We start from the raw sequence: 23,093 nt of genomic DNA on the forward strand, positions 1-23,093 counted from the left end.
AACGCGTTTTAAGAAAAGGTTTTAAAGTTTTTCCGCAACGAGGTTGCGGACCTTTTTATATTTTTTAAACGCAAAAAAATTGTAAGTGTTTTTAGGCTTGCTATGGATTTCGGATCAACAACTCCCATTCCTTAGCACCGATCTCGGGTCGAGTTTCGGGTGCAAATTGGGTCGTGACATTTGTCTAGATTCTTTGAAGTTCAGATTTGTAAACCTTTTAACATAAGTAGAATATGTTCTAAGAACAAACCTTTTCGGTGCTAAGAAGAGATAAAAAAGCTTTCATACCGTTGTTTTGCCGCTAATACTTCTTTTTCGTGAATTGGATAATTTAATTCTGCATCTTTAAGGGTTCCAGACCAATACTTACAAATAGGTTTAGGTTTTCGTCCTTTAATTTTAAGGACTGCACCCCACTTTTCTCTGAAGCATCGGTCTCTAAGACTAACTCATCTGTATTAGAAGGCAAATTTTTAAACATGATAAATTTTTCATTTTTTCTTTTACATGTTGTACAGTTAGAGTGTCTTCATCATCCCAATATCAAGGAGTTCTATCAGAAGATTTCTTAGATATCCTTCCTAAGTATTTGGACAAATCTTTCACGAATTGTCTAGCACAGTTAGCAAGTCCACAAAATCTTTGTACTTGTTTCTTATCTTCCAATTCATCAGGAAAATTGATAGGTTTTTCAGAGATATGACTTTGTTGCCAGATCTTTCCTTTTGTTATCTCTATCCCTAGAAATTTTATCTTTTCCTTGAACCATTCTATCTTTCTTTCAGATAGAATTATACCTTCCTTTTGAAGGTGACTCATGTGTTCAGCTTCATTATTGCTAAAAATTAACACATCATGCGGATAATTAGGTTTGTAAATTGTTCTTTTTGTAGAGACCAGCTCATTAAAAGTTCTATCATCTATATGCAGAGGAGCTTCTTCTACCAGACCTAAGGATTTTCTAAGGTCTTGTGCCAAATTATTATTATTCATGTTGGCTGCTTTAGTTGCTGAATCTACAATAAAAGGAACAATTTTTTCTTTTCTTAATTGAAGAATTTCTTTTTCAGTTATTGGTCCTTTTGTTTTTTTAAACCTTTTTCTCTTTCAATTGCATCTAACCTTTCATTTACCAGTTTTCCTACTTCATTTGCTAAAATAGATCTTTCTTCTAGCGAATCACCTAGAATTCCTTTTGCATGAAAATGTTCAAGGAGTTGGTGCACTTCGCTTTGCACGTTGTGTAGCGAAGTCAATCCTGATGCATTACTAGAGTCTGAACTCTCGACTGGATTACCCATTAAACTAGCTTAATTAAGTCTAATTTAATTAATTATTATTCAAACAATGTTAATTACACAATTTCAGAAGTTTGTTTTTTTCCTAGTTGAAAATATGGACTAAATTGAAAATATTGACTAAATTGAAAATATTTTTTCTTTTTGTACTCATCAGTACTGCTGCTTGAAAACAATAGGAACCAAACTTGTCTTTTTTTATAGTTAAAAATATGGTTGGTGACCTCCAACCTGATGGCGACGTGCTAAAAACACCAGTTCGTAACTTTTGAACAAGTTCACACACTAACTTATAATAAAATTAAACACTATTTTGTTAATTTTAAACAAGTTCACACACCAAAGTTATATTAAACCCTTAATTATAATTTAACCCTAAATAACCTAAGGACCCTTTTAGACTTTTTTCTAACAAAAATCAAATTTCCGGCGAGGAGGAGCTCCTCCTCGCCGGAGATCTGTTCTTGAGAGAACAGATTCAGATCTGTTCTTTCAAGAACAGCTGTTCTCTCAACAACAGCTGTTCTTTAAAGAACAGATGGCGACACCGCCGTGTTCTTGAAGAACAGACTTGGGTCTGTTCTTCCTCAAGAACAGATTCATGGGATCTGTTCTTGATGGAATAAGCAAATAAAATAAACCAAGAGTAAGAGAACCATAAATTCCACATCGACTAAGGAAAGTAAGGAAGACAAGGCGCGCTGCAAAAACTATAAAAGGGCCACAAACCCACAAGCACAAGGGTCCAGACATCGAACCTACCATCAGAAAACAAACATCTAACCCGATACTCGATACCTCAGCTCCTAGATTTCATCCGACATTCGGATCCATCATTTGGTGCCGTCTGTGGGAACTCCTAGAACAAATTTCACTGATCGGATTTGGTCATGGCGGATGTAAGCAAGGACGCAACAGGACAAGCGGCCAAGGAGAAAAGAACCTTACCCGACGGATCAGGAGTGTCGAACAAAGATAGCCCCCCGAAACCCCATAGCGTCGGGGGTGACAAGAAGGTCAGGAATCTTCTTTCAAGGTTTTGGAAGTCCTATACCCACACCGAAAGATGGGCTCAGTCAGGACTACCAGGAAACCATAGGACGAACGATGGATGGGGGCGATGAGGTGTTTTAAAGAGGAAGTGGCCACTATGGTGGAGGAAGCAACCGAGTCAATCAGGTCAAAGACACCCAACAACAAGAACCGGAGTGCGTCTGACAAGCGGGCTTGAGAAGACACCAAACGCAGTCGATGACCCAGAAGGAAAGGACCCGGAAGTAATCACGATAGAAGACAGTGAGAAGGAAGAGGACTTACCCGCTCTTAGCCGGTCAGAGGTAGGAACAGATAACGTGGATTTGAAAGAAGTTCAAAGGCTCATCTCGGAAGCAATGCAGAAAGTAGCCAAAGAAAAATCAAGAGAGCACGTCCAAACCAGCAGCATGACAGATGGAAAGTCACCCTATCGGCGAGTGTATTGTGCAAGAAATGGCCAGAGTGACTCAAGATACCCGACTTCGACAACTTCGAATGTACCGGTTGTCCGGAAAGCCACGTCACTAAGTTCTATAACAAGATGATACTATTGGACGTCTCAGATGCAATACTTTGCAAGACGTTCCCAACCACACTCGGCGACACAGCACAGCGATGGCACAACGGTTTAAAAGCCGGGTCGATAGCCAACTTGAGGCAACTAAATAGAGAGTTCGTGATAAGATTTTTCACAAATATCCCACCGAAAAGAAGCACGAAAGAAATCTACAGGTGCAAACAAGGAGAAGGGAAAACACTTAGAGCATACATTGAAAGATTCAACAATGAAGCTGTGAAGATCGAGGATCTGAACAACGACACGTTGGTACAAGCTCTAAAGAAGGGAACAAGAATAAGAGTGCTGGGAGACAAGCTAAGCTCAAAGAAACCAAAGACATACCAGGAGGTAATGGCGGTAGCCCAGAAATATATCAACATAGATGACGGAAGGAGACAGAAGACCAATGATGCACCAAGAGAAGAAAGAAGGGGAGCGCCTCTCAAAGACAACCTTCACACTCACTAAAGGATTACAGCACGAGCCAACGAAGTATTGGCAGGTACAACCCTTATGAGGAAATTAACCATTAGGAACGACAGCAGGTATCCCCACGATTACCGACGTGGCCACTGGCATTGCACTCATATACACATTACTGCAGCCGCTAAAAGTTCAAAGTATTATTTACATATCAACAAGAAAAAGCTTCCCTGACAGAGAAGGGTGGAAGCTCGACCAGACCCGAAGCTGTGTACCTGAAAATGATAAACAACAACAGAGTCAGAAATATAAATATTTCTGAGTGAGTAGATAGGTTTATAGTTAAATACCAAAATCGCATATAGGTAGAAAATATCGATATATCAAAATATTACCAGTCCTCGATCCAAATGAAATCCTAGTCCTGTTAGGTTAAAATGCTATCATTAGTATTGCATATGCTCAACTTTTGTTTAATACAGGATGAGCTGTATACTTGTGTATTACAACCATCTTAACTCTGTATAGGGTTGCTGGGCCGGAACTTAAGTCAATGCCACGTCAAGACTACCTGATAGGTTTTCAGCCGCTTTGCAAGCATCCGGCTTCACAACCTATTCTTTGTATGTATGCATATAAGGTTTTCCTCTCAATCTAGTTTATTATCACTGGTGATCACACAGTCCTATTATTGCCCAATAGATAGCTCGTTTCAGTGGATCTTCCTTGGCTAAGTTTCATACTTAGTGCGATTTCTGAATTTAAAAACAATTGAAATACTAACATTTAAAAGTAAACAAATGAACTCACAAACACCGCTAGATCTGATACTTATTCCTGTGGTATGTGTGTTAGACTCTTGAGGTCGTGGTCAAACTGCTGGCTAGCTTGTCGGACTAAACACACAAAGCAAACAGGATAAACACATCAATATATGTTTCCTATATAATTTCTAGGTTCGGAAACCTAGTTCTAGGTGAAAAATATAATTATTTAAACACATAGCATTATGGTCTCTTTTTTTTTTAGAATCATATTATTAATTCTCATTTTGAGAAAATATTTAAACTTCTTTCCATAAGTTTTTTTTTGAAACGTTCCATAAGTTATTTTAGGCATAGCAATACCTAAAGAAAACTATTTATAGTATAGACTAAATTGTCAAAATAATTCTTAGTTATATACTAGGTATTTAGCAAAACCGATTGTTAATCTTTAAAACTTTTTAAACGTCGACTTTAACTCTTTTAAAGTCTGTTATAAACGTTTTATTTTACTTTTAAAACCTTGTTTTAAAATATCTAACTTTGGTTTAAAAACATTTATTTAAAATGTTTTACGCTCGGTCGAAAAACACCTCGGGTCACTAGGCGAAAGCACCTCCGAATCGCCCCCGGAAAGTCCCCCTAAAAGCCCGAAAAAACATCGCCCGACAACCGTTGGAGCTATTGTGCGGTCGCACATCATTTCAATGCTGTGCGCCCGCACAGCATGGTGTGTGTCCGTACACTGTGTTGTGCGGTCGCACAGCTCGCTGTGCTCGCGCACATCCCAGAATTTTCCGTCCTACTTAATTTGTCCAAAACGCTATTCTTACGTCCAAAATCATGTATACACAATCCAAAATCAATTCGGTCGTTTAAAACGATTATTCGAATCGGTAACCGTTTATAAACGAATTTAAAATTGAAATAAATTGAAATAAACGTTTAATACGGGTATACTACCTCGATTACTTGAGTAATCGTTGAAGAAACGGAGTTAGAATAAAGAAACGGACAAAGCGGAGCGGAAACCCTGATTGCCGAACTGTTGAGAGAGCAAGCAGCTCAATCTTTTTTCTTTCAGAAGAAAGAAATGAGGTTTTGGCCTTCATTTGGTAACTAATGAGGTTTTGGCCTTCATTTGGTAACTAATGGCCTTCATTTGGTTAAAGTGTGCTTTAGCACTAGTTCAATTATGCACTTTAAACCAACTTCTAAACTAGTCGTCTGTAGCTCAAACGGAAACGACTTCCGAATTTCGTGAAAATTTACCCAAAAATCAAGTAAAATATAAAAAGAATAAAAATATAATTTTTATTCCCGTCCGACTTATGTTTTATTTTTAATAAATCATTTTTGATTTATTAAGTCCGCATTAACTGCCTTTGATAAAACTTCTACTTCCAAATTTTATCAAATTTTTACGATAACCTTTTTAAAATATTTCGCGAATATTGGCATCAAAAATATTCGCTCGGGACTTTTGAATTATTCTGCAACCAATTTATAAATCCATATTTTCCCCGTTAACTATATAGCTAATCAAATTTAAATTAATTTGGAATCCTATAGCCATAATAAAAAATCTGGGACGCTTATAAATTAAAGTTATTTTTAAATTTAATTTACCTACTCCCGTCTAATAAAATATTAGACACGTGGCTATATTTTTATCCCTTAAATTTCTGGGTTATTACAATATATATGCGATTTGAATATTCAACTGTAAATGTATGAACTCACTCAAAAATATTCATATTTCTGACCCCCCCCCCCAATCTTCACCTTTCAGGTTATCATGTACGAGGTCAGACTTCCACAATAATTTTGAAAGTTGTCGTCTATATCTATAGAGCTGCAAGTAGTTAGGTACCGAAAAGTTTGTCTTTTTGTTTACCGTAGTTCAACTTATTTTAATAAACTCTGATTTGAACTACTGTAGAAGATATATGTTGTAAAAGCTGCGTGTTTTCCAAAATGTTTGTACCAGCTGTACAAAGAGGTACGCTGGTTTTGTTCTAAAGGCATTTTATGATTGTATTGGAAATAGATCAGGTACATCATATGAGATTGATGCTTGCGCTCTGGTTTTATGAAATACAATAAGGGTTTTACGAACCTAGTTTTCAGAAACGTGTTTTCGTTAAACGAGAGAAATATTTTCAGAAATGTTATTGATCATATGTGATGTATAGTCTTAAATTGTGAAAAAATTGTAAAGGTTTTTAGGATTGTTACGGGCTTCAGAGCAACCACTCTCATTCCCTACCACCGGTCTCGGCTCGAGTTTCAGGTGGAAATCGTGTCGTGACATTTGAGTGGAGGTTATATTAGTGGTGTGAGAATAATTCCTACCTAACCATTTTTGCGGTTTTCCATGCACATTTGTTTACGTTAATTTCCTTTCCATCATATTACTTTTTCTTCCTTCCTTCCTTCCATTTATTATTTTTTGTTCTTGTTTTTGTTTCTTTGATTTTTCTGATAATTCTCGTTAATATGAGTTATAGACTTAAGATGCCCGACAATTTGTTCTAGAAGAAGAGGATGGTGAGCTTGATTACTCGAAGATGAGGGTGGACGATGGTGGTAGAGAGACATAAGGGTGGCTGGTAGGGCGTTTTCTTACGGAGAAAACTTTGAATCTTCTAGCTATGAGGCAGGTTATGGTGGCTGTGTGGAAACTTGTTTGTGGAGTGAAGGTTTTGGAATTGAAACATAATTTGTTGCTTTTTTAATTTTACCATGAGAAGGATTTAGTAAAAGTGGTGGATGAAGGCCGTTGGACATTTGAACATCATATGTTCTTATGTCGAGAAGTGCAGCATGGAGAAATTGTTGACAATATTGAGTTATGGAATGCAGAACTGTGGGCTCACGTTAATGATATCCCTCTACGATTCGCCTCAAGAATTTTAGCTCAGAATATTGGAAATGTGTTGGGAGGGTTCATACTGTAGGATGAAAATCCCAAAAATAATGCAGGTGCTAGTTCTATGAGAATCAGGGTGAAGGTTGATGTGAGGGAGCCATTAAAAAAAAGTATAAAATTTAAGAGGGAGCTGATGTTTTGTTTCTATTGCAAAATCTTGGGGTATTCAGAAATGTTATGTTCTAAGTTCTTCGATAATCCGATTCCGAAAGAACTCTTACCATATGGGACATATGTGAGATACAATCTTCATCGTTCAGAGATCAAAATGGAAGGGGGGGGATGGTTGCGAAATGATAGTCCTTCTAGGGTTAGCAAGGAACAAGAGGATGGTGATGTGGAGGCCCTTAATAGATATATATCAGAGAATCTGAATAATAACAAATCTATTCCAAATTTTGAAATTAGAAATGTTGGTAATTAGAGACTTAATTCCAGCATGATGAATGGAAAGAGTAGTGGTGACGTGTTTTTTGGTAATTCAAGCAGGCAACAAATCCCTACTTGTAAAGGATTATCTGATTCTAGTATGGCAAAAATAAATGACGTGGTTGAGGTTGATGCTAAGAGAAATAGGGTGGCTAGTATGGGCATGTGATTGAAGTTGGACAGTAGGCCTAATTTTTATGCCATTTATATGATCATAAATCCTAAGAATAATATTCCGGCGGGATTAGAATCCAGGCCCGCCGGCAACAATAAATTGCTTGGTGATTTTGGATATTCGTAATCCATCTCGAACAGATACGATTTGTTAGTTATGGATTGTGTTGAATTAGCGAAACAGTTTAATTTCTAACTTTTATTCTGTTTTTGTATAGCGATCTGCGAATCACTCTGAGCATGTATTAGCACATTATGTCTGTTCCATGTCTGGTCATCATGAGTGGTTTAGCCATTTTTTTGAATTTCTTATAGCTGTTATCGCTTCAGATTTGAGTTAATATATGCTCGATTTTCTCGTCAAAAAAAAACCTTAAGTAGCCATAAATATATAATTCCCAACACACTCAATTAAATTAATTATACCTAATATCGGAAGTTTTAAATATCAATATTAATTTTCAAAATAAATTTATAAAATTATTATTTCGGAAAATTAAATTTCAAAATTATTATTTCAGGACTTTTAATAACTTACCCAAATTCTAAGGTATTTTCCATATTTCTCTCATTACAAACAAAATACTCTAATCCCGATAAAATTACTTGATCCAGTTTATATTTTAATTCAATTTCCCAATATCTTGCATTTTCAGAGAATTTTCCAATTCTTTTTATACAATCCAACTTAAATTCTTTTTAATTTAGTACCGTAATTTAAAAAAAAAAATTCAAACTTCCCTTTTTCAATTCAGAAAGTATTATTTTTTGCAATTCTAAACTTAATATTCTGTACCTTAACTTACCAATTACAAATTATAATGGAAAATTATATTTTTGATATTTTAATTTAGAAGACTTTTTTCGAAATTGCTTAAAATATCACCTTACAATTCCAAATTCTTATAATATTTTATCTCCAATATATTTTATTTTTGACCAAATGACGTTTTGAAATCCAATTTAAATTAAAATATAGGTCGGACGTGATCAAACAATTATGTATAAATTTAGGAGTATTATACTATTTTTCTTCATCGAATACTTATTTAAGCGTCAGAGTGAATAACCGGAAAATTCATAATTCTGACATTCTTTATGACCGTATTCTCTACTTTAATATCCTGAACTTTTAGTAGAATACTTTTCTATTTGCAGTGATTTATTATATAGAAAAGAGGTTAAAGGAAGGCAAAGAATAATTTCTTTGCAAAATTAAAGGGTTATTGATTAATTTCTTAAAAAAGGAAAAGACAACAATTATGAAACGTATAACTTAAATGCTCATGTAATTTACATCAACGCATGGATTGATTTAGAAATGTATAATCTATACTATATATAAAAGCACGGAGGGGGGACAGACAAATTTACTGAATAATCCTTTTCAATTTATTACTAAATAAAGGTTTTATAGTCATTAACTAATTAGTTATTTAATTAATCACTATTATAATTAAAGTCCTAATTAGAATAGGTAGCTAAATTATCTCTAATTTAGGTTTTATTATGTAAAAAATAACTAAATTGTCTCCAATTTAGTAGGAATATCTATCTTTTAGTTTGATTAAACTACAAAATTAAAACACTGTATTTGGTTAATATATTATTATTTAAATTTCAATCTTATTATTTTTAAAGATATTATTAATAAAATTAAGTTAATTCAAGATGGAAAAAAATTTAATAACTGAATATATTATATTTACTTTTACAAAAATTCTTAACTAATTTAATATTAATTATAAATAAAAAATTGAAATAATTATAATAAATCTATTAATATATACATTGACGAGTTACGTTACGAGCCACGTGCATAGCACGTAATGCGAAACTAGTAATATAAAAGGAATGGATTGGTCTCTAAACTACAATTATATAAAAGGAAATAATTAAAATTTACATCTCCAATTTTGTTTAATATTTTTAATTTTATATAAATCTATATATTAATTAAATGGATTGATTTAGAAAAAAATTAAAAATAATAATTTATTATAAAAGAAATACAAATAAGAATATATCGTCAAATAACAGTCATGCTAAAATTACAAATTAAATTTTTATCGAATAAAGCTCAAGTTGTAAAATAAGTTTCACACGGAATATTTGACAAAACATCATAATCTAACCAATTTGGTTACCATTTAACCCTTACAAATTTGATTATCATTTAATATGATCGATAATTGATTGCTATTTTTCATAACGATATACATTAAGAGATAATTATTTTCAACCTCCTGAAGTTTGACATATTACACTAGTCAGATTCTAATGTTTAAAAGTTATACCGAAACACCACTTAATTTATAATATTATATTAAAATACCCTTCCATTATATTTTCTGGTAGTCAGCCATTAGTTAGGAAAAATAATGTATTATAAGCCCTTTAAAATTTGATATACTATACTAATCTATCTTTTTATATTACGACATTGCATACTTTACCACCATATATATTTTTTTGACATGTTCAATTCTTGGGTTAATTTCATAAAAAAAATCATGATCTTTATATAAATTTTTATTTTAATCACGATTTTTAAAAGATTCAATATAAAACCATGAATTTTTATTTTTATTTTAAATCTATTACCAAATTAAATTCCGGTGTATTTTTGCTGACGTGGTCACCAGAATCTGGCGGATTTGAAAAAACATAAAAGATAAAAATACACCAAAAAATAATTATTGATAGATTTGGAAAAGAATTTGAAAGTTCAAGGTTTTATATGGATACTATTAAAAGTCGTGATTAAAATGAAATTTCGTATAAAGTTCGTGAATTTTTTTTATAGAATTAACCCTTATTTCTTCAAATTTAATAAGACACAAAACATATAAATAATAGAAAAAACATTATTTATTTTTATTATAATTAATATGTCTTATTGTAATTAATTTGTAATTTAAATAAATATTAATAGTAGTAATAAATATGCGTTAATTTATTTTTCGTAGTGCTTTGTACTTTTACAAGATTACAAATATAGTTTTGACTTATTTTCAATTAAAAATATAACTGTAGTCATTTTTATATTATTCATATTATAACTATTTTCAATTTCTAATTTAATAAAAATTTATAAATATATTAGGATCATTAATGCAATACTTATTACTATTACTATTTATTTTATATTACAAGTAAATTACAATATGATATATTAAGCGTAATCAAAAATAAAAAAATATTTTTTATATTATTTCTATGTTTTTTATCATAATAAATTTAAAATATTAACATATTAAAAAATATAATGGTGGTAAAGTGCGTAATATTGTAAATTAAAAGGACTAATTAATATAATATATCAAATTTCAAGGGCCATTATTGTATATTATTTTTTATTGACTAGCAGTTGACTAACGGAAAATTTAACGAAAGGATGTTTTAGTATAATATTATAAAACTGGAGGGTGTATTAGTATAATTTTGCAACGTTAGGGTCTAAATAGTATAATATGTCAACCCTCAAACGGTTGAAAGTAATTATCTCATATCTTAAAAATAAGAGAATTAGTGTGATAAATATTATAATAAAGGAAACAATTTAAAAAGAAAGAAATATTATAAGCAATATAAGAAGTATTTCGTTTTATATAGTAGATGATAGATATAGAGATTTTTTTATTAACTGAGAGTTGACTGATTTTAGATAAACAACAAAAATATATTTACGTGTAGACCCTCTAATATTTAACATTCAATAAATTAATAGTTTTATAGTTAATAATTTTTTTAGGAAACCAATTTTATTTCATGTTGGATAAAAAATAATTCTATTATTTAATAATTTACTAAAATTTAAAAGACATTTTATGTAAATATTAATTATTAGAAATTTTTAAAGAATATATATATATATATATATATAATATGGAATAAATTAATTTATATGTTAGACATAATTAAAGTACTTTTATCCAACATTTATTTTATTATGTACTACATATAAATTTGGCACCGTTTGGATGAATTTTAAACGATGGATTTTACACAATCCATAAATTTGGACAAAATCTATCGTTTGCTTAGAAAAAAATTAATAAAATTCATGGATTCATAAATTTTCTTATTTTCTATAATCCATCATTTTTTAGGGTTTTGATTGCCCACCTACTAGGTGGGAAAGTCCAAATCCAACATCTTTTTTATAAATGAGGAATCGTTATACTATTTATATTTTTTCATAAATAATGTTAAAAATCTATTAATTTTATTTTTAATCCAAACGATGGAATTTTAAAATCTATGGATTTAAATTCCATTGAGTTAGAATCCATCGATTTTGTTAAAATTCATGGATTTTAAAAACCCTCAATCCAAACGGTGCCTTAAGCTATTTTACTTTGTGAATGTTGTATCTTAATTTTTGTTAAATATCAAATTGATATTTTTCTAACCGAATATAACATTACTTCTTTTGGACTAAAACTAACATTTTTAGAGTAATTGTGAACTGTATATAGTTGATGTATTTGTAATGTAATTAAATATGGCGGTTTGTAAACTAAAATGACTTAATTTTATATTTTAATAATTTTTTATATAAATTTTAATAATTAATAATTTTAATAATTAATAAATTTTTAATCCGACATGTATATTAATTATTAGAGGGTCGACTATTTAGAACAAAAACTATCATATAAGTTTAACATACATATATATACATATATATGAAAGAGATTAGTTACCTATTATTACTAAAGAAACAATTTTTTACATATTGCAATGGCTTACGAAATAGACTTTCTTGTCATTCTGCTAGCTATATTTTCTAGTTTTCACTTTATAAATTGCAGAACAAATGATAAATTAAAACCATACAAACAACATCAACCTCAAATTTTCATCCAGGTACATTTTTTTTATTTTTAATGCAATATTGCAACATTTATATTGTTAATTTCATGTGTTGAGGTATATTATATAGGGAAAATGTAAAACGTTACTCTTAATCTTTATATTTGGTATTATGTTAGCTCCTTTTAATTTTTTTTGTCCTATATGTATTTTTGCGGAAACTAATTGAAATTCTTATTTTTGTGCGTTTGTTTGGGACAATTAATTTGCAGACCGAGTATGGCGATGTCTATGATTGTGTGGATATAAACAAACAACATGCTCTCAATCATCCTGCACTTACAAATCACACAATTATGGTTTGTTTTACGGTTATATCAATTAATGGTTTTTATATATATATATAAAGGGTTTAATAGTGAAAAAAATCTTAATTTTTACGACTTGTTGCAATCTAAATCAAACTTTTTAATCTTTGTAATAATAGTCAAATTGCATTTTTTTTGCAATAATACCTAAACTTGCACTATTTTGTTGTAAGTTTGGCCATCAATTTTGCAATTATTACAATAAAAAATTGCAATTTGGCTTTTATTGTAAAAATTAAAAGATTTGATTTAAATTGCAACAAGTTATAAAAATTTAGATTTTTTTTTCATCATTAGGTATATATATATATATATATATATATATATATATATATATATATATATATATATACGTGTGTGTGTGTGAGTGTGTTGTGTGTGTGTTGAAATTAGATTTTTTTTCTTCTATAATTGCAAAAAATATAATTTTTTAGAAATATATTCAATTTTTTCAGAAGTTGTAAATATATTCCAATTTGACCATTTTGTTGAAAATCTATCTAAATGTGTTATTTCAATTGACAATTCTTTTCCTTTCTAATTTAGGAAAATTACACAATCAATTGCTATAGTATCCAAGATCAAATCAACTTAAAAAGATGGATATATTTTTAGCCATTTTATCAAATTTGGATAGATTTAAAAAAAATTAAGAGATTTGAATAGATTTTCAGAAAGTCATAAATATTTGCTTTTTAACATCATCAAATCTTTAGAGATTTGAAGGGATTTGATTAATTAGAAAGAAAAAAGGGTCAGTTAAGTCCTAACGTTTGGCCATTAGATCAAGTAAACCCTTAACATTTGAAAAGGTGCTATTAAACCCTTAACATATGTAAATCGTAGTATATAAGCTCTCGTTCTTAACACCGTTCCAACCTCCGTCTATTTTTTCCAGCTTGGACTCATTTATTGCCAGCGTGAATTGCCAGTAACCTTTTTCGGGTTAGTTAAACCCCTAACATTTGACCATTGGATCAAGTTGGCCCTTAAAGTTCGGAAAGGTGCAACTAAACTCTAATGTCAGGAAAATAGAAATTCTTTAATTTTTATAAAATTATTTAAAAGTAAGAAATATCATGATACCACATTTTAAGAAAAAGCTCGCTCACATTTTTAATACCCATCAATTTCGACACCATATAGTTATGGTTGTGTTGGGCACACACACTTTTTTTTAATATAAATAATATAAACTTCTAAATTAATAGTAGTATTATTTATTTAATTTATTTAAACTACAAAAATATATTTATTATTTTATTAATTGTATTATATATATATATACATCTCAATTAATTAGGATAATATATTAAAGCAACTACTTAAATTATTTATAAAATAAAACTAATTGAAATATTTTTTTAAAAATTAATATTCATTTTATTTAAATAAATATATTAAATTTTTAGTATTTATATTTATTTGTAAATTGACTATTATTTTTTCCAGCATGGACTCATTAATAAATACTTGTCATAAAATAATAATAATTTTATTTATTTAATTAAAATGAATTAATATTTTATAAAATAATTTAAATAAATAATACTACTATTAATTTAGAAGTTTATATTAAGAAAAAACAAAGGTGTGTCCAACACATCCATAATTATATTATGTCGAAATCGATGGACACTAAAAAATAAGAACAAGCTTTCTCATAAAGTGTGGTATCATGATATTTTTTACTTTTAAATAATTTTATGAAAATTAAAGATTTTTCACTTTCTGATGTTAGGGGTTTAGTTGTTCCTTTCCGAACGTTAAGGGCCTACTTGACTCAAAGAACAAACGTTAGGAGGCTTAACTGACCCAAAGAAGATTATTGAGTCCATGCCGAAAATTCACGCTAGCAATTAATGAGTCCGTGCTGGCAAAAATAGATAGAGGTTGGAACGATGTTAAGAACGAGGGTTTAAACGTCCAGGATTTAGTTGTACCTTTCCAAACGTCAAAAATCTACTTGATTCAATGGTCAAATGTTAGAGGCTGAGGCTTAACTGACCATTTTCTCTTTTAAAATGGATGAGAATTTTCCCACTCCCATGATTAATATCCACACTCCATTATTTGTTAAATGTACATTTCCGTTCTCTGTTTGAATATTTAATAAAATTTATTTGCAATCAAGTATCAACACAAGATGGCTCCAATTAAATTGGTTCTAGATGATCATCAAACTAAAAGTTGTAAAATTATTTTTGTAAGAATTTTACAACCATCCACCATTGCTATTCATGTAAAATATTTAGTCAAAATCAGTATCTCAAAAAAATTAAACATAGAATTTTTCCTACTATAATCTTTAACACATTATGTTAATACCATAAAAAAAAACACATTATGTTAAGGACCTATTTAATAATCCTCAAATTTTATTATAATAAAAGTAATTTGAATTAAAATATTTAAAACCATCCTTATAATCATTCTGTTAAACTTTAATAATTAAATTTAATGCATAGGACCAAATTCAAATCAATATTCATTAATATTAAAATAAATTATATAAAATTATTATGTATTTTTTTATGAATGAAAAGATATAAAAACGGCCATAAGCGGTGGCAAAAACACCTCAATCAAGAGCTCTCACACAAGAAATGACACAAAAAGTGTACTAAAGGCTACGACTTAGCGAGAAGAGAAAACGAATCAACGTTCAAAAAAATACACTATGAATTTCTTAAAAACATTCATACTAGAATAAGAGAATTTAGCATGGTTACATCTGAAAAATAATTGCCCGAGTAAAACTCCATTGAATAACAGCGTAGATATCTGTAGTCTTGTTTTGAAAAATTCTTCTATTTCAAATCTTTCAAAGTTCCCAAATTTCCGAATCCCAAATTGAACACCATAACTTAAAGTATCGCCCTGGATGAATCAAATAACGCCATTGCTGTAAAAAAAATCGTCGAAAGTCCTCGGTATAATCCAAATTTAGAAAAAACTAAATTCCAAACTGAAAATGCATAAGAGCAGTGAAGAAGAATATGATCTTGATCCTCCAAAACACCATATAAATCACAATAAGTAATTCCATTTGTGTTAATATTTTGAGAAGATGGAAAAGAAAGAGACGTTACCCGACCATGAAGGGTTGCCATAGAAAGAATTTAACTCGAGGAGGCGAAATAGATTGCCAAATGAGAGTAAACGGTTAACTACTGGTAGTAGAATTGATCTGCTGAAGTTTAAAAAAGGAGCTCGGAGTTTAATTTCTATTGCCAGATCTCTAGAAAACTTTATCTTTATTGTTGGAGCAGTTGCTGAAAACAATGCTTGAGACCCAGAGTTGCAGCAATTGAATCTCGGTTTTTTCTCCCACTCTCAGACGCCGACGCCAAAGCCATCCGTTATGAAGAACATTGTCAACAACAGTTGTTTTCTAGCAAGACATGTCGTAAAGTCTTGGAAAAGTAGCAGCTGCTCAAATATCATAATTCCAACAATCATGCCAAAGAGACACCAAATTCCCGTTCACCATGTTGAAACCAGTGTTACCTGTGAAAAGCCTCTAAGCTAATTGATCAATACATCAGCTCTTGTGAATTCCTCGCAGATAAAAGAGAGGTTATGCGTTTCAGCATTCAAAATTGATTCCCATGAGGTAATTCCAGAAGATGCAGACACAGTTGCACATCAGAGGGAGCTTTGATCTGTAGTACATAACTTCCAAGTCCACTTAAACATGAGGCTTTGATTTCTAATCCATGAAGCATAAATACCCAGCCCTCCGTATTTGTAATCTGAACAATTCGAGTCCCAGCCAACCTTGCATAGAACACGGCTGGAAATTACTCCCTTCCGAAGAAAACACATCATGTGAGAATTAAGAATATTTTAAACTTTCAAAGGCATGAAGCAAATAAACATAAGATAGATAGGGATGCTGAATAAAATGGATTTGATTAAAATCAAATGACTGGATGGAGAAAGATAAGAACCCTTCCATATAGCCAAACGAGATTTAAATTTTTGTATTATAAAATCCAAGGTTCCAGAAGTGATCCTCCTATTAGCAAGAGGTAATCTAAGGTATTTAGTCGGAGATGAACCCACTTTGCATCCAATAATGTTCCCAACATGAACAAGGTCAAGATTGTTAACGTTAACTCCTATTATCCAGCTTTTCTGGAAGTTAATCTTGAGACCAAAAATTAACTCGAAACACCTCAAAATTCTGGTCATATTCTTAAGCTTCTCAAAGTTTAAAGGAACAAATAATAACGTGTCATTGACGAATTGGAATTGAGAGATAGAATTTGTTGTGTCGCTGAATGAAAACCCATCAATTAAACCCAACTCTTTCCCTCTGTTAATTATATAGCTTAATCCCTCCATCGCCAGCAAAAATAAAAATGGAGGAATGGGTTCTCCTTGACGTATTCCACGGTATTAAACGATTCAATTGGACTTCCATTCACCAAAATAGAGCAAGAAGGCAAGTAAACATCTAGTCCAATCATCTGTTTGGGAAATTCATTTAGCGCATAACCGAAAGAATATAGTGCCAATTTATACTATCAAATGTCTTATGAAAATCACGCTTGAAAAGAAGTAACTTATCTCGTCTCTAGGTTGCCAAAAGAAGGAATTCGTTAGCAAGCATGGAGCAGTAAAGGATTCTGCGACCTTTGATAAATGCATTCTGATGGTCGGAGATGATGGACTGTAATAAAGGAGCCAGTCTAGAAGCCAACACTTTAAAAAGGAGCATGTAAATTATGTTAATCAAACTGATTTTCCTATAGTTATTCAGATTAGAAAAGAACAAAGGGTCAACGCGTCCCATAAACTTGTGACACCGGGTCATCTAGTTCAATTTATACTTTTTTGAGCAACTAACCCCAAAACTCTTCATTTTTGGGTCAAATAATCCCATAATTATATTTTTAAATCGAGTAAAATATAAATCGGAGATGAGGGATGCAATAATGTAATTAGATATTTCGCTAATTGTTGTGCTAAATTTATTTTTTGAAATAAAAAATATAAATTATCCTAAATCTTTCTCCTGATGAAAACATTCCTTGCCATGAAGATAATTTGACAAAAAAATCCGATATGGTAACAAAAATTGCCTTGAACTGAGCCGCATCCTCTTGGTTATAAAAATAGTGAAAAGGAATCAAAGAAAATTCCCCTATTACGAAGAAAAGAATCAACATTTAATAAATATGGCAGATTCTTCACCTGAACTAAAATTGATCTTAAAGCATGTTCTGATGAAACAACAAATGGCTTGAAGTCTATTCTTTGTTTATCAACCACTTAAGCATAGGATCGTCTGTCCCTCAAAGACGAAATGAAATCATGGGTCTTGGTAGTCTGTTGAATACGTGTAGCAATAGGTTTATGCATGGTTTATAAAAAATAATAAATCAATATTATTAATATTTTTTATTTTTAATATTTTTATAAAAATAAAAATAAATAAAAAAGTAAAATTAGAGAATCTATTGGAATAAACCTAAGTATATTATTTTTTACATTAAAAACATTCTTTATATTAATAATTATGCTCTTTAAAATAAAGAACATCATTAGAAATGCTAAGTCCAATACATGAATAAATGAAAAAGGTGATGTCAACTGAGAGAGAAAAATGAGAGGCAAAATAAGAATAGCTTTGTCATTAAAATAAAGATCTAATTACTTAAAATCCACTCATCTTATAACTTTTTTACATTAATACCATGACCTAAGAAAATTTTCAATTATACCCTATTTTTGATTTTTATATTTCATCTGTACCCCAAAATTGAAATTTTTGACAATTTAATTAATGTAAAAATAAAAAAATTAAAAAAATTAAATACAAGGATTATATCATACTTTTTTTTATTTTGCAAAAAGTACAAATAAAGGACTAATTTAAACTTTTTTTAAAGAAAAGTAGGTAAATTCAATTTATTAGGGTAGAGATGAAATATAAAAATTGAAAATTTTCCTAGGTCATGGTATAAATGAAAAAAAGTTATAAGGTGAGTGGTTTATAAATAATTAGGCTAAAATAAATAGTGGAGTGGGAAAAATTAATAGACGGAGTGGGAATATCGCCTCTAAAAAATATAGAGAAAATTAATAATTTTAATCTAATTAACAGTTGGAAATAATAGTTTTTAATTATATATGATTCGAATTACTAATATATATTTTTCTCAACCAAATGAAAAGTTAAAACCAAGTAAAGAGCTTGAAGATCGTATGCTAGCTCATGAACCGCTGATAAATTCAAGTCTAAGATTGAAGAGAGGGTGCCCATTTGGACGAGTGCCTATTCGTCGCTCTCCAAGAGTTAGTCCTATCACAAAATCATGGAATCATGGATGGGAAGTAAGTTACATTTGCATTTATTTCAAAATGGCTATCCAATATTTATGTACTCTTTCCGTTTATTTTTAGTTATCGCTTTAGACTAAATTATTTAAAAAATATTATTTTTTTCTTAAATTATAAACACAAAGACTAATATAATTGTATTTATAAATTCCACTATTGAATTTAAAAAAAAAATCTCTTTTTAAAAATAGAATTATTAACCTACTATTAAATGGTTTAGTTTTGAAAATTAAACTACCATTTAATGAAGTGATTTAATACGAAAGCTAAATTTGGAATACTATTATAAAAGTCAAATAGAAATTCTAAAGTGACAACTACTGATGGACAAAAATGTTTGTCTAAAAAGACAAATAAAAATGGACGGAGAGAATACAATTTAAGTGTATAACTGTTAAAAACACTTTTAGAGGCTATTGAAGTAGTGTGCTATTAAAATTTGGTAACTTAAAAAAAACCATGTTTTTAATTTGTTTACTAATATTATATTTTATTTAAACCGAAATTGTTTATTCTGAATTGAACTATGTGTCGGCCACATTTATCATGTGTCATCTACTCTTTGACATGTGTATCCAATTTAGTCACATCAGCCCGTAAGGACAGCTAATGTAATTCTAAATTTTACGTCAAATTTGTTTAATACAATTATTAAAAAGATTGCTAAAAGTATTTTTTATAATAATTTTATATTGTTAATATAATTATTATACTTTTAACTTTAAAATACTATTAAATTGAGGAACATTCTATTGAAATAATTAAAATGTTTATAGCATTTACAACGGTAATGATATAAAAATATTTTAATCATCAATCTGTAGTAACGGAGTACTATAGTAAAAATAAAAGTATTTTCTAATCATCAAACTGCAATGACCGAATAATACTCCATTTTCAGGACTAAGCCTTGCATTTTCAGTTTGCAGGATTATATACATCCAAAGGAGAATATCATGGATCTGGGGGCGCTTTGAGCATTTACAAGCCTAAAGTTAATGTTAATTCTAAATGTCATAGTTCTGCTATGATATCATTTGAAAGTGGAGACGGTCTTAACTTGAACCAAATACAAGTTGGATGGACGGTCAGTTTACTAATTAAATAATCTTAATTTAAAATTAAAACAGATGGCTGGATTAGATGGAATGTCAATTCAGTAATATTAATTAGTTGAACCGGTTGAACTGATTAATTCGGCCAGTGTATTAAAATGATTTTTTTTTATTTTTTAACAAAAAAATTGGTGTTTTGTGATTTGACATGTCTAAATTCTGGTCAAAAGGGTAAAAAATCGATCAATCTCGTATGATCAGATTTCTGGTTTCTCCCTCCTTTCAGTCGGAAAATGTCACTAGTTGTTATGACCATTTGATTCAATTTTAAATTAAACATTATTTTTATACTGTTCTGATAACCTTTTTAATCTCACAGGTGAATCCTGATTTATATCATGATAATAATGTCCGAACATACACATCATGGACGGTATGTACTTAAAATATCAATTAACTTTTTTCCTCTTTAGATATTATTTCTTCTTATTTTGCAAATATACAATGGATCACAAATTAGACAAAATAAAAATAATTATTATATGGAAAAATATTTCTGATTAAAATCCTAATTTTTTATGGTCAAAATACTGTCTTTATATTAGACAATTATTCGTTTGACTTTAATGTAAATACATTAACTATTATCTCTTTATTCTTTTGAAATACTATCTGGCCAATTCAGGTCAAATTTTATCTTTGTGAATAATCTGTTTCACATATTTTTACTTTTAGGGGATGAAAATAGCTAAAAGAAAGTTGATTTCATCCTTCTCGGCCACATAAACAAAATTTAGCATGAATTAATCAGATAACCTTTTATTTCTTCAAATATGAATATAAAATTATTAAAATATAATAAATCGAATGTTTATTGTCTAAAAGTAGTATTGTTAGATAACTACAAAATATAAATTTCTAATATTTATTTAGTCTCTTAGAACATAAGATAATATGTTCTTTATTTTTTATATAAATCATCTTGGCAGAGCGACAGTTATCAAAGGACAGGCTGCTACAACATGTTTTGCTCTGGATTTGTGTTAATCAATCCTAATTTTCCTCTAGATATGGTTCTAACACCATCTTCAGTGAGGGAACCCCCAACATATGAAATATGGTTTGATGTCTCGCAGGTAACTTATTAGTCATATAAATTGTATGGAAAATGGTTCAAAAAAATTTCAAACATTTTTCTATTTTTCATGTCTTACTAGTTTTTTATTTCAACGATTTTAAATTTATTTTAAAAATAATTTTAATTTAATTTAAAGAATTATTCCAATTTTCAAATCATAATATCGCATGCAAATTATATAATTTTTAAATGGCTAAACTCATCCCGTATCTTACTATTTTTGTTTAGAAAGTCCTTATTGCGAAAATGTTATCTTTTTAATTTCTATACTTGTCAAATTTTGATTTTCATGCCCTTATTGTTTTTAGTCCCTTTAATTATAATGCTTTTTTCCTGTCACAAAAAAGGGCTTGAAAATAATAATTTTACAAGAATAGAAATTGGAAAGAATTTTTTTTTTTGAAATAAGAGTTTTCTGAACGAAAATTGTAAAGTACATAGTGATCAAATTAAAAAAAAAACAATTACTCGTATACTATATATGATAATCCGTAAAATAATATTTTCATTTTCGAACTTTATTTATAAAGTTACTTTAATTTAAAAACTTTTTTACTTTCGTATTCTAATGTTTCTACATGTACTCTTTCTATTTTGATTTTCATTTTCATTTTTCATAGAATAGTCTTTCTAATTTTAGTTTTGGAAATTGACTAAAACCTTTTAGAGACCATTTTAAAATATGTGTTTTAGAAATGATTGCAAACTGTGTTTTTGAAGTCGTTTGAAATCTTAATTTTTAAACCTTGTTTTAAAAACTATTTTAAAAACAATTGCAAACTATGCTTTTAAAGACCATTTAAAACTATTTGAAATTCTTAAAAATCGTTATAGAATTGTTTTTAAAAGACAGTTTCAAATTCTATTTTTATGAAAAAAGTGTTAGAAGCAAATTTGGAGTAAGAAATCGAAATGCACAAGTAAGAAATAAACTCTGACGGTCATTTGATGGATGTTAATTTTACTGATGTTTTTGTAACTTTTTTAGATATTATTATAAAAAAATATATCATATCATTTTGAAGGACAAGGAGACTGGCGCTTGGTGGCTTGGAATAAACAGAGAGTACATTGTAGGTTATTGGCCTAATGAAATATTTACAAGCTTGAACCAATTTGCTGATACATTAAGATGGGGAGGAGAGATTTTCACACCCTCATCAGAAGACTCGAGCCCTCAAATGGGAAGTGGACTTTTCCAGAATACGAATTACGATTCGACATGTTTTGTTCAGAAAATCGATCTTCTTGATTCTCATTTCAATACAATTATTCCCGATGAATCTTTTATTCAAAGTAGCACATCACGTTGTTACCTTGAAGGAGATCAATCGTACAAGAATGACATTGGTTATAGCTTTTTGTTCGGCGGCAAAGGTGGTTCTAAAGATGTTTGTTTTTGATTTGCTAATTGTTCTACATTTAAACTATATCAACATCTTCTCGTTGCACAAATAAAATTACTTTTTATATTTTTATTTGATTATATACATTTGTGTTATTATATTGAATGATTACAAATTATTATAAGCTATAGTTTATCTTACTTGTTGTACTAAAAAAATAAAGAGAAAATAACGATAAAATTCAAATGTCGTAGCTTTTTTTGTTAAATACAATTAAACTATTTTATTTACATTTATTACCATATTTATTACTAATATTCATGTGACTGAATCTGCATCTCCTACTTTAATGTTTCTGTACCTATTAGTGAATCTAGCATGCCTATTATCAGGAAATTAACTA

General features: G+C 29.7%; 2 protein-coding genes across 2 annotated transcripts; both read left to right on the top strand.

Moving 5' to 3' along the window:
* Window positions 1–2,874: 2,874 nt before the first annotated feature.
* Window positions 2,875–3,360, top strand: LOC126668561 (uncharacterized). The gene has a single exon (XM_050361751.1). It carries the CDS (start codon window positions 2,875–2,877, stop codon window positions 3,358–3,360), a length of 486 nt encoding a protein of 161 aa, XP_050217708.1.
* Window positions 3,361–19,016: 15,656 nt separating this feature from the next.
* LOC126668562 (uncharacterized) lies at window positions 19,017–22,747 on the top strand. Its single transcript, XM_050361752.1, has 6 exons — window positions 19,017–19,145; window positions 19,736–19,762; window positions 20,074–20,238; window positions 20,586–20,639; window positions 21,196–21,342; window positions 22,370–22,747. The coding sequence occupies exons 1-6, from the start codon at window positions 19,017–19,019 to the stop codon at window positions 22,745–22,747; spliced, it is 900 nt and encodes a 299-aa protein (XP_050217709.1).
* The last annotated feature ends 346 nt before the right edge of the window (window positions 22,748–23,093 follow it).

The sequence above is a fragment of the Mercurialis annua genome, linkage group LG2 (genome assembly GCF_937616625.2).
Source record: "Mercurialis annua linkage group LG2, ddMerAnnu1.2, whole genome shotgun sequence".
NCBI lineage: Eukaryota > Viridiplantae > Streptophyta > Magnoliopsida > Malpighiales > Euphorbiaceae > Mercurialis > Mercurialis annua.

What these genes read in the sequence shown, in the direction of transcription:
- LOC126668561 (XM_050361751.1), top strand. Translation starts at nt 2,875, where the DNA reads ATGATACTATTGGACGTCTCAGATGCAATACTTTGCAAGACGTTCCCA.
- LOC126668562 (XM_050361752.1), top strand. Translation starts at nt 19,017, where the DNA reads ATGCTAGCTCATGAACCGCTGATAAATTCAAGTCTAAGATTGAAGAGA. An exon ending in CATGGAATCATGGATGGGAA is followed by an intron (nt 19,146 to 19,735) that starts GTAAGTTACATT and finishes TATCCAATTTAG; the next exon opens with TCACATCAGCCCGTAAGGAC. An exon ending in GAACATACACATCATGGACG is followed by an intron (nt 20,640 to 21,195) that starts GTATGTACTTAA and finishes TCATCTTGGCAG; the next exon opens with AGCGACAGTTATCAAAGGAC.